This window comes from Miscanthus floridulus, unplaced genomic scaffold (assembly GCF_019320115.1).
Source record: "Miscanthus floridulus cultivar M001 unplaced genomic scaffold, ASM1932011v1 fs_360_2_3, whole genome shotgun sequence".
In the NCBI taxonomy this organism is placed as follows: Eukaryota; Viridiplantae; Streptophyta; class Magnoliopsida; order Poales; family Poaceae; genus Miscanthus; species Miscanthus floridulus.
Window position 1 is genome coordinate 26,771 of NW_027096635.1, and position 12,252 is coordinate 39,022.

General features: G+C 45.6%; 1 protein-coding gene across 1 annotated transcript; it reads right to left on the reverse strand.

The window, feature by feature from the left end:
- Positions 1 to 9,996: 9,996 nt before the first annotated feature.
- LOC136531473 (uncharacterized mitochondrial protein AtMg00810-like) lies at positions 9,997 to 10,377 on the reverse strand. The gene has a single exon (XM_066524132.1). The coding sequence runs from the start codon at positions 10,375 to 10,377 to the stop codon at positions 9,997 to 9,999; it is 381 nt and encodes a 126-aa protein (XP_066380229.1).
- Between the last annotated feature and the right edge of the window lie 1,875 nt (positions 10,378 to 12,252).

The following is a 12,252-nucleotide window of genomic DNA, read 5'->3' on the forward strand; positions in this document are numbered from 1 at the left end:
GGCTCATCTGGCATAGGCTGATGATGATGATGAGGCCACTCTCCTGATGGCTACGTTCTGTGCACTACACGACATTGAGGCTAAGGAGAAGGGAGAGGTGACGACAGTGGAGGAGCACGGGAAGGCTCTATAGGCTATCAACCTCGACGAACCACGCACCCAAGTCCACCTTGGATGTGTGGGCGATGAGCAGGAGCAGCGATGGTACCTGGACTCCGATGCCAGCAACCACATGATGGGCTCCAAGGTAGCCTTCTCTGAGCTCGACGACAACGTGACCAGCATGGTAAAGTTTGGTGATGGCTTAAGGGTGGCGATCCGAGGGCATGGCACCATCATCTTTAGGTGCCAGAACAGCGAGCACCATGCACTGACGAATGTATATTACATCCCACAGCTGTGTTCAATCATCATCAGCATTGGCCAGCTGGATGAGCACGGCAATGAGGTACTGATCAAGGACGGTGTCCTTAGGATTAGGGACTGGGAGCAGCGGCTTTTTGCCAAGGTGAAGAGGTCCCAAAACCAGCTATACGTGCTCGACTTGAAGGTGGAGCAGCCCATCTGCTTGGCTGCATGGCACACGGAGGAGTCGTGGCTGTGGCATACCCGGTATGGCCATCTCAGTTTTGACGCTCTTGGTAGGCTGGAGAAGATGGTGATTGGGCTGCCTCACATCAAGCACACCGGCAAGCTGTGTGATAGCTGCCTGGCCAGGAAACAAAGAAGGCTATCATTCCTGAAGATGGCGAAGTACCGTGTGACTAAGGCCCTTGAGCTAGTCCATGGTGACCTCTGCGGGCCGATCACGCCGGCAACGCACAACGGGCGCAAGTACTTCATTCTACTCGTGGATGATTGCAGCCGCTACATGTGGCTGCAGTTCTTGACGAGCAAGGGTGAGGCGGAGGAGGCTGAGAGTGGGAAGAAGCTATGCATGCTAAGGACGGATCGCGGCGGCGAGTTCACCTCGGTGGAGTTTGTCGCGTACTGTGCAGATCAAGGGGTGGTGTGTCACCACACCACGCCATCCACATCATAGTAGAATGGCGTGGTGGAGCAGCGAAACCAGACGGTGGTCGGCATGGCAAGGTTGATGATGAAGGCCAAAAGCTTATCGACAAAGTTTTGGGGAGAGGCGGTAACCACGGTAGTGTTCATCCTCAACCGCGCGCCCACCAAGGCCCTAAAGGGCAAGATGCAAGCCGAATGTGTCCTTCCTCAGGACATTTGGCTATGTTGGCCATGTAAAGAACACCAAGCCTCACCTCGGCAAGCTGGAAGATAGGAGCACGCCGATGGTGCTCCTGGGCTATGAAGAGGGCACTAAGGCGTATCGGCTCTATGATCCCAAGAGAGGTAAGGTGGTGATCTCTAGGGATGTGGTGTTCGATGAGATGGCAACCTGGGACTAGGAGGGTCTGGGCATGGGGGAAGCTAATAGCTTGAGCTGCACCTTCGTCGTCGAACACTTAGTCATCAACGGTGGTGGAGACACTGGAGAAGAGGTGCCGACCACCCTAGGAGTGGTGCCGAGTAGTCCAGCAGCAATGCCGACCCCTCCAGAGGGAATGCCGAGCACTTCAGCAGCAGTGCCGAGCGCTCTAGCAGTGGAGCCGACCACTCCAGGAGTGGTGCCGACCGCTCTAGCAGTAGATCCTACCACTCCAGGAGTGGTGCCGAGCGGTCCAATAGCCTCACTAAAGACCGTGACACTACAAGAAATCCTTCTTTCTATGACAAAAATCCACATGACGGGGCAAATTTTGGTCATATAATATATCATAATATGATGCAAAAGTCTATAGCGTCATAAAATCAAGACAACCATAACTATTTATGACGACACTATTTTTTTGTCACATAAAGGTACCAAGTGTCGTCACAAAATGTAAGTCGCCAGGAGCTGGTTGACAATGGTGTTTTTATGACGATATGTGTTGTTTTTATGTGACGGCTTTGGAGCGTCACTGTTTGTTATTTCAAACATGACAGCCCCAATGTCAATATACCCCCAATAGGAGGTGGACCCTTGACCCCTCTCTGTTGACTAGTTGCATTCCCCATTTCCCCAACTGAAGACGGCAGCGGGTGGCCTCTGGGTGGAGCTAGCTACCCATCTCCCTAACTAACGGTGCGGCCACCTCTAGGCAGAGCGCTGCTAGTGGCTGGTCTCTGGGCGGAGCCAACTCCCCAACTGACGACGCGGTGACCTCTAGGCAGAGCCAGCGCGCAGATCCATTGCAAGCCTGCTCGGTGGAGCGTGGATCTCCGATGACCGGTGGTGACTCCATCTCATTGGTCGGCGGCATGCTCCTAGTCCCCAGGTGCGCCATTATGGCAGTGTTGCCCTCATCCACCTCCCTATTCCCCCTCCATTGCCTTTCCCCGTCGCTCACCTCCCCCCTTTATAGTTGATGTGTGAGGCCTAATCAATCCCCGCTCCCTCAAGTTCTCATGTCGCAGGCGTCGTCATCTACCACTCGCACTCGGCAGTCAAGCATAGCTAGGGTTTCCCAACAACCCGCACCCCTTGCTGTTGTTGCTACAGTGCCTCCGCCCACTACTGTCGAGTTGCAGGCGTCGATTGATGATGTGACCGGGTTGCCATTGATAATGTGCCCTGATTGCAAGGGCGTGAGGGTGTTTGCTGCCACTACCACGCAGTCTGAGTATAACATTGAAAGGAGATTTTTCAAGTGCCCTAGGAAGAACTATCGAAATGTCAGTGTTATAATCATTTTGCATTGCCCAAATTTCATTCTTGTTTGAATGGGCATGCCTAAGAATGGTAGTGTTTTTAGCATTCAGTGGCTACACTATTGATGTTGATTTGCCTGTTGTTTTAATTTGGATGCAGGGGACATGTACTAGGTATTGGTTCGAGGAAGAATATGTGGTGTTCATGATAATGGTTATCTACTGTCAGCTTCCTCGACCATTGTAGCAACTTCGACAACAGAAGTTCCTAAGCTGGTGGAAAAAATTGATAGCTTAGAGCAGAATCTGAACAAGTTGAAGGAAATGGTTGGCAAGAATAGGGAAGGCATGGGAAGCTGTATTTGTCTTGTGTGTGGCTGTCTGAATGTAACATTCTTGGTGTTGGCCATCCTTTTGGTTGTAACTGTAGTGTTGAAGTAGGCAATGATGATGAAGTAGGACATGTTGTGAAGTAGGTTGGATATGTTGGTCACACTTGATATGCTTTTGGCTATGATGATGAAGTAGGCTAGGACATGTTGTATTGAACCTGTTATCCAGGATGTATTTGCAGTTGGTATGTTAATATGTGCCTTTGTGCTGTTGTACATCTCTTGTGTGCATGGATATGTAACCTGTCTGTGTGATGAAATATGCACCTTTGTGATGTATGTTAGAATTAAACATCCCTTTTGCTTTGATGTGTAACCTGTGTGTGATGAAATTTTGGTAGCATGTATGTAACTTCTAGCATATATATCATGACAGATCCTGTAATTTCCATGACACTGTCAGGTTGTCATAAAAACCCAAAATTTTTGTAGTATATATCATCTCAATGAATTATGGGCAACATATAACATATCCATGATATTTTGGCAGCATATAGCCTATATGTAACTTCCAATAGGTTACATGTGCATAGAATAGAATTCATAAATCAAGTTTAACATTGAAACAGAATCATTGTATACAAGGTCTTACAATTTCATAATTCAGATACAAATTTCAATGGCATAATTCAGATACAACAGAATCACTAACAGAAGTTCATGGTTCACAAATAGCTCCAGAAATGCAAAGGCTAGTCATCATCACTGTCTTCTTTGGATATGTTGTCTTCATCTGGACTATGGTACTCAAGGAAGGTTTCATCTTCATCTTCGCCGTCTGTTTCATCACCTTGAGCTGTATGTTGATGTCCACATATGCTCTCGACAAGGTCTCTACTAATAGGGCTGCTTGGTTGATTGTCCATGTGCAACAAATCCATATCAGGATAAATGTCTCCCACTGTACCATCTCTGGACGAAGTATTCTCCTCTTGGTATGCCTCTTGACATCTCATCTATACTTGTTCATAGATTGGTTGCTTTTCGTCGGAATCTTCAACATCAAATATATGTCGATGGCCAAATTCTTGTACCACTCGCCAAGATGAGCCGAACTTTGCATCTTCCAAGAAAAATACTTGTGAAGCTTCTATGGCTAGAATGAAAGGATCATTCTTATACCATCAGCCTTCGATGTTAATGCTCTTGAAGTAACCATCATCTTTCATTTGGTATGTCCTTCCCTCAAGATTGTACCATTCACACCGTAATAAGATAACATATCTATCTCCTTTGATGTTCTTAGTGTAACTCAACTCAATAATATCTCTGATTGTCCCATAGTAGTCAATAGTGACATCATTGTGATCCCCTGTAGTCTTAATGGTGGAGTTTTGTGTTTTCCTGTGTGCCTCACGAGCCATAGTGTGGTACCGTACCCCATTGATTATACAAGCTATGTATGATCGCACACACCTATCCGGTCAACATGCGAGTGAGTACAAGTCTTCATCAACATTTGCTGTGCCTTCGTAATTCAATCTGGTAATCTACAGGAAAACACAGAGAATTGGTGATTTTGAAAATTTATTGTATCATAAATGATTCACTCAGGTTGTAAAAGTTGCACGCACATGTTTCTCAAACCATGCAGCAAAGTGTGTTGACATCATTTTTCAATATTATTGACCTGTTGTTGTTCCAATTGGGCTCTATACATTCTGCAAAGGAAGTAGTTAATTAGTTTATTGTGAGACTAATATTGACTAAAATTGGCATAAATGAAATGACAACAATTACTCACTCTTTGTATTCATCAACCTCTTCACAGTTATTTAGAACAAACCAAACCATGGAGTCATAGTCTTTATCTTCGTAATGAAGTGTTGAAGCACCCAACAAGTTAATACCATGACAAAAAATAGAGTAACCATTGGGTGACATGTTATGTTTGCATCTAAGTTTCTTTCAGGCCTAGTGAACCTAGTAAAAATGTCACTGAAATATGTTAAGCACTGGGTCATACACTCATATGCAGTGTATGCCTCTGCAACAGATCCTTCAGGTCTTGCTTTATTGCAGATGAAACGCTTAAAGGTGCCCAATCTTCTCTCAATGGGATACATCCATCCATACTGAACCGGTCCCCTAAGGAGTGCCTCATCAGGTAAGTGTACTGCAAGGTGAACTATAATATCGAAGAATGCAGGAGGATAAATTTTCTCTAGCTTGCAAAGGATAATTACAATATCTTCCTTCATTTGGTGTAGTGCATCAACCTTTAGAGTTTTCGAGCAAAGTTGCCTAAAAAACCTACCCAATTCAGCAATTACTTCATATACGTCTTTGCGCACCAAACCATGAAGGCCAGCTGGTAAAATACGCTGTAGCAGTATATGACAGTCATGTGTTTTCAACCCATGCATTGTTCCTCCCTCCATATTGACACATCTTGATATATTAGAGGCATAGCCATCTAGAAATTTAACATTGCTTACAAACTGCAAGAACTTCTTCTTGGCTTTTGGTGTTAGAACGTAACAAGCTTTGGGCTTTGAGGATGAATTACCAGTGTCTTCCTACAAATGAAGCTCTTTTCTTATACCTCTGTCTTCCAAATCTAGTCTAGCAGCGATTGTGTCATTTGTCTTATTTGGAATATTAAGTAGAGTTGACAAAATGTTTTCACATATGTTTTTCTCTATGTGCATAACATCAAGGTTGTACTGCAGCTTCAATTTTGACCAGTATGGCAAATCATACAGGCTAACCTTCAGATGCCATACTGGTTCTCCATTACGACGTCGTTTTCTTGATTTCGGCTTATCTGGATTTTTGCCTGGAACATAGCAAACTTCATCCAACCTTGCCATAACCTCATCTACACTAAATTTCCTTGGCTGCTCTCTAGTTTCATGGTGGCCATCGAAAGATCTGTTTTTCCTCCAGGGATGGTCGTTTGGGAGGAAACGTCTATGGCCTATGAAACCAATTTTGTTTCTCAGGCATTCGGAGTATGGATTCTCATCACAGTGCACACATGCGAAGTAACCCCTAGTAGTTCTGCCTGACACGGTGCCTAATGTAGGGTAGTCATTGATTCCCCACAGAATCGCTGCACGCAGACTGAATTCTTTGCCTTCATATGCATCATAAGTAGGGACACCTTCCCAAAGAGTTAGCATGTCTGCTATCAAAGGCTGCATGAACACATGGAAATCTTTGCCCGGTGATTTTTTGCCTAGAATTATTAAAGCAAGCATATAATTGGATTGGTCCATACACATCCATGGTGGAAAATTGTATGGAACCACTATCACTGGCCAGATGCTGTATGAATTGGTCATCTGAATAAATGGGTTGAATCCATCAGTAGCAATGGCTAACCTCAAACTACGGGGATCATCTGCAAAAGACTTGAAAGTATTATCAAATTCTTTCCAAGCTTCTCCATCAGTAGGATGTCTTATTTCATTCTCAACTGGTACCCTCTTTTCCTTGTGCCATCTTGCATAAAGTGCAGCCATGCCTTCGCCTGCAGGCCGTCCACCACCTAGGCCAAGACATCCATTGCCTCCTAAGAACACTTTGAAAGCCAACCCAAAACCAAATGCCATTTCCAGTAGCAGCCAACTGCAAGGCCACCTCACTACAAGCGGCAGCCACACCACAGAAACTACAGACACAGTGCCTACTCCTCTAAGAGTCACTAGGACCAGTCCAGCCATGTCTTCACCTATTCCAAACACATAGCCTAGTCCTCCTAGATACACCAGGAAAAGTGTAGCCATGTCTACGCCTGGTGCAAACACAGTACCTAGTCCTCCTAGATTCACCAGGACTAGTGCAGCCATGTCTGCGCCTGGTGCAAACACAATACCTAGTCCTCCTAGATTCACCAAGTCTAGTGCAGCCATGTCTTCGCCTGGTGCAAACACTGAGCATAGTACTCCTAGAGCCACTGCTACCCTATCTCAACAACCTACTCCCATAACTAGTGTTAACCAAGCAGTTCCTACAGACACCTCACTAGGTGGACAGAGCTCTAGGCAAAGCAATGACATCAATGAGTCAGCTGAGCAATTTGATGCCGCTAATTTAGAGGGTCATACATATGAAGGAGAACCAAGAGATGACTTAGTTCTAGGTAAACAATACGAGTTTCTAAGCATTTGTTTCTCCATTCACTATCTACAATTGTTACTGCTTTAATAACATCTTTTGATCATTATTTGCTAATGCAGCGCCCCCAAAGAATGTCCGCAAGAAAACCATGGGTCATGGCTTAGAGAAGATGCTATATAGAGGAAAGAAGCTGGCTATCCAAGTGGCTGAAGGGAAGAAAAGACCTGATGTCCCACTTCAGGCAGCGAAGCTGGCATCAGAAACTGGTGTTGCCCTTAGAGACAACATGCCCATCTACACACCATGGAAGTTTTATGACAATGATGCGGGAAAGGTAGAAGTAAAAAAAGTGCTTGACAAAGTGGCGGTGAGACAGCTATTTCACTCCTCCAAATACTCTCTTGCATTACTCTACTCCCATGTGAAAAATTGTATCTAATAAATGTTTTGTGTGGCTTCAGTCAAGGTTGGATGTGGATGTTAAGAATGAGGCACCAAGTAAAGCTGCATGCACTGATATCATTAAGAGGGGAGTAAGGCAGACAAGGTATCACCTAAAAAAGAAGTACTTCGATGAGTCACTGACATAAGAACAGTTGCTGGCCAAGCAACCTCCACCTAAAATGAAAAAAGAGGAATGGACCAAGCTGGTAGAGTACTAGTGTGACCCAAAGAATCAGGTCCATGCCTGAATTATCTGCTTTTGTTAATATGCAATGCAAACTGTGCATGTGAATGACAACTCTGTATTGCATGTGGTGCAGGAAAAATGTGCTAAGAATAAAGTAAACTGAGCCCAAGTGCAGCTTCATCAAAGGACTGGAGCTAGGTCCTATATTGCCCATCGATACAGCCTGGTACGGATACTATGTCTTTTGTACATTTGTAGCTTAGTAATTACCATGTGCTTTTGAACTGTCAAGTTAGCACGTGCTCCAATTATTTCTGAGATGAGCTCCCATGTTCATAATATTTGCGCTGTGCCGAGTGAGCTATAATCAATAGGTGTTTAGGCTCCAATTCTTTTATGGTGACCATTTGAAACTGAAATCTGCAAGAGGAATTGCTATGTCATCAGAGATGATCATCATCAGTAGTAGGTGTTGTTTAGGCCAAGTTATTATTCTTGATCTGTCCAGGTTGCATTGATGCATGTTCCTATGTTGTTTTTCTTGAACTGTCAGTAATTAGTTGACTTTGCTAGTGATTGTATTTGTTGTTGGCATAAAAAATCTAGAGGCAAATACTTGTATGATCTGTAGTGCATACATATTTTGGCATCTTGCTGTTAGCATGTACAAATAATCTATGGCTAATCTTATATCCCAAGTTTTTAACATGTTGCAGAGGACTAAGTACAACAACATGGAGCCAGATGCTGTTGATTTCTTTGGGGAATGTATGAGTAGTCCCCAAAATGGTTGTACTCCTCTTGCAAATGAAATATATGTAAGTTACAAAATCAATGGATACATGCATGTACTGCACTCAAGTAAATGCCTAGTTCAACACTGTTGTATGGCCTTGTTATTAAGTGGATTCATTTTATGTAGGAACAAATGGTTGTAGAGAAGGAAAGAGAGCCAGAAGAAGGAGAAGAACAAAAGTCTCCCTCCAAGATTGTTGATGACTGTCTCAGCCAGATCAGCCGTTCATCCACCTTCCTTCCTAACATTGGTGTCCCTCGACCATCGAAGACTGGCCGGTCCACATCGACAGCCACACAAGCATGCCTGCAAGCTCAGTTTGAGGAAACACTCCAAGCAGAAAGAGAGGAAGTTGCTAGGAAGCAGGAAGAGTTGCAAGCACAGCTTCAAGCTCAACATGCCGCACTTGAAGAAAACCAAAGTTTGCTGCGTCAGACCCAAGAGGAAGTGAAGGGGATGCATACCAAGTTTGAAGAGACTAATGCACTGCTACGAGCTGTCCTGAAACTTCAGAAAGATTGAGGTAGGTATGAATGCAGTGTCTGAGGGTGATGCATTTGCCTAAGCTTTTGCTACCTTGCTAGAACTTACTCTGTGGTTAGAACTTTGTCAGAACTATATGCAATCTGTTTGTATGTTTGAATCTTTGTGGTGGAACCTCTGTATGTTTGACCTCTTGTGGTGGAACATGCCTGATGGAACCTGGAACTATGTGGTGGAACAAGTGTGCTGGAACATGTTGAACCACTATCTTCTGGTCTTGAATTTATGTGTATGCATGATGGCTTGACTGAATTGTGTATGATCTATGACTTGTGATGAGAATATTGTGGATGATGGCTTGGCTGATATATATGTGTATTATGCTTTTATGAGCTGTGATGAAAGATCAGTGTGTCGTCAATAAATATGGCTGCCACGCAAGTCATGAATGAGAGGACAATTTGTGACGCCATACAATCGTCTCAAAATGTCTCTAACTACCATACAAAACAAGACAAAATTTAGGCGTCACAAAATCCACATACTTATATATGACGTTTCTGTGTCGTCAAAAAAACTTATCTGAGACTGTCCTCGCACGTACCATTTATGACGTTGCATACATTAGGTGACGCGTTGACTGACCAATACGTGACAGTTACAATTGTCATAAAAGATAACAATATGTGACGGAAAGACACAACCGTCACAAAAGGTCGTAACATTTTGTGACGGTTCTAAATATTATCGTCACAAGGTACATTATGTGACGGTCGTTATATGATGACTGGCATGACGCTGCTTTTTTGTCATAGACACTTTTTATGACCAATTTTGTACTTACCATGACAGTGTGCTGATGTCATACAAACCAATTTTTTTGTGAGCCGTAGCCCACCCTTGCCACCACTCTTGGGGAAGATGATTGCTTAATCGAGCGTCCCCTTGATATAGCGCAGCAGCCTCTTCACTACCGACCAGTGATCCTTGCGTGGGTCCTCCATGAAACGGCTGACATACCCGACCACGAACGCGATGTCCGGCCGGGTATGCATGAGGTAACGTAGCCCGCCGACGATGCTCCGGTAGCGCGTCGCGTCCACCTTCGCCGTCGTGCTGTGCTTGGACAGCTTCAGCCGCTCCACCATTGGAGTTGTGCACGGCTTGCATTCCGCTATGCCGCTGCGCTCCAACAGCTTCTCCGCATAGGTGCGTTGGCCCAGGGAGATGTGCTCCTTCCCCTGCCTCACCTCAATGTCGAGGTAGTAGGAGAGCGCGCCGAGATCGCTCATTTTAAAATGAGCAGCCATTTCGCGCTTGAAGTCGTCAATATCCTCCGCCTGCACTCCAGTGACGATCAAGTCGTCCACATACACGCCGACGACCAATTCAGTTTGTCACATCCAGAAGCAAAGCCTTCGGCCAGCGCTGGGCTTGTGTTATATGTGTGTGAGTTGTTCTCAATATCTTCTTCTACCTCTAGCCATAGTGAGTGAGTGTGCTGGTAAGCTTAATGCTTACCTATGCAGGGCAGTCGAGGGACCAACAAGTCTTTCTTGGAGCGGCCCCCATTGCTTGGCAGTCGATGAAGCAAAAGATCGTGACGCTGTCGACGTGTGAGGCGGAGTACGTTGCAGCAGCCACAGCGGCGTGCCAGGCTGTCTGGCTACGCCGGCTGCTGGGCGAGCTGACCGGCGAGGAAGCTCACCCGTCAGCTCTGATGGTGGACAACCAGCCCGCCATCGCCCTCGCTAAGAATCATGTCCTCCATGACCGAAGCAAGCACATCGATATCAAGTTCCACTTCCTCCGGGACTGCATCGATGGAGGACAGATCGTCATCGAATTCGTCGAGATCGGCAGACAGCTCGCTGACATACTCACCAAATCACTCGGGCGCCTGTAGTTCATGGAGCTGAGGAAGATGATTGGCATGGATGAGGTCAAGGCATCGGGTTAGCAGCAGGATTAGAGGAAGAATTGTAAGACATAATCTGCTGCTCTCCATTTGAACTAGTCGGCTAAGCTGTCCACTCCCTGATTAGGAGTTAAAACTGGTCGGCTCAGCTGTCCAGTCCCTGCTACTGTTGCAGTAAGGGAGTAGGAATGGCTTACTTCAGCCATGTAGTGTAGAGATGGCTGAGCTAAGCCTTGTATCTTAGTAGTAGGTAGTTGGTGTACTCACCAATAACTACGTACTTGGTAGAGGTATCAAGCACCTGTATATATGCTATGCCAAAGCAATACAGCAAATCAGTTCAGTTTGACACATCCAGAAGCAGAGCTTTCGGCCAGCGCTAGGCTTGTGCTGTGTGTGAGCTGTTCTCAATATCTTCTTTTACCTCTAGCCATAGTCAGTGAGTGTGCTGGTAAGCTTACTACTTACGTGTGCAGGACAGCCGAGGGACCAACAAAAACGACTTAAGCGTGGTGCTTAATTACTGGTCCGAATTTAACGTGAATGCCAAATAGGTGGCTTTCGCATAACTTGAGCACCGGCGACGTACGGCTTTGCCGCCGGAGTTTCATCGCATCCTCCACCCAACGATCAGTATTGGCACCACCGGACGCGAGCGCCGCGGCCAGTGCGGCCGTGCCCCTGCTGCCCTGGGCGAGCCGACAGACAAGCAACAGCGTGTCGGCCTCTAGCGACACCATCACGAACCTTCTTCATCCGCTTTGGTTTCACTGAAACAAAAAACCGAACCGAAAACCAAATTGCAGCCAAGGTTCTTTACCAGCAGAGGCAACAGGTGCGGAAGCTAAATTAGTTATAGCTTTATCATGGACGAAATTTACATTGCAGCCAAGGTTTTGGAAGAACGGTTCAGCCGCTGATTACAGCAAAACCAACCAACATTATTACAGAGTAACATGGCAGAAAGACAGAAAGTAGAAGGAACAAGCAACACACCAGACCGGCGATCATCTCAGCTCTTCTCAACCTTCACCTTGTCTCTCCTCGTTCCATTCATGCAAACTGGTATTTATATTAAGGCTGCGTTCGTTTGGCAGGGAACGATGTCCAGGAACCATTCCTAGCAGGAATGCTAGTGTAATTTGTATAATCAATCCTCACCGAGAACTATTCCTGACCAGGAATGGCCATAAACGAACGTGCCCTAAAGAAAAATTCATGCAAACTGGTCGATCCAAATCACGGTGAGCCCACAAAGGCTGGTGCT

Coding starts and splice junctions, on each gene's coding strand:
- LOC136531473 (XM_066524132.1), bottom strand. CDS start 10,377: ATGGCTGCTCATTTTAAAATGAGCGATCTCGGCGCGCTCTCCTACTAC.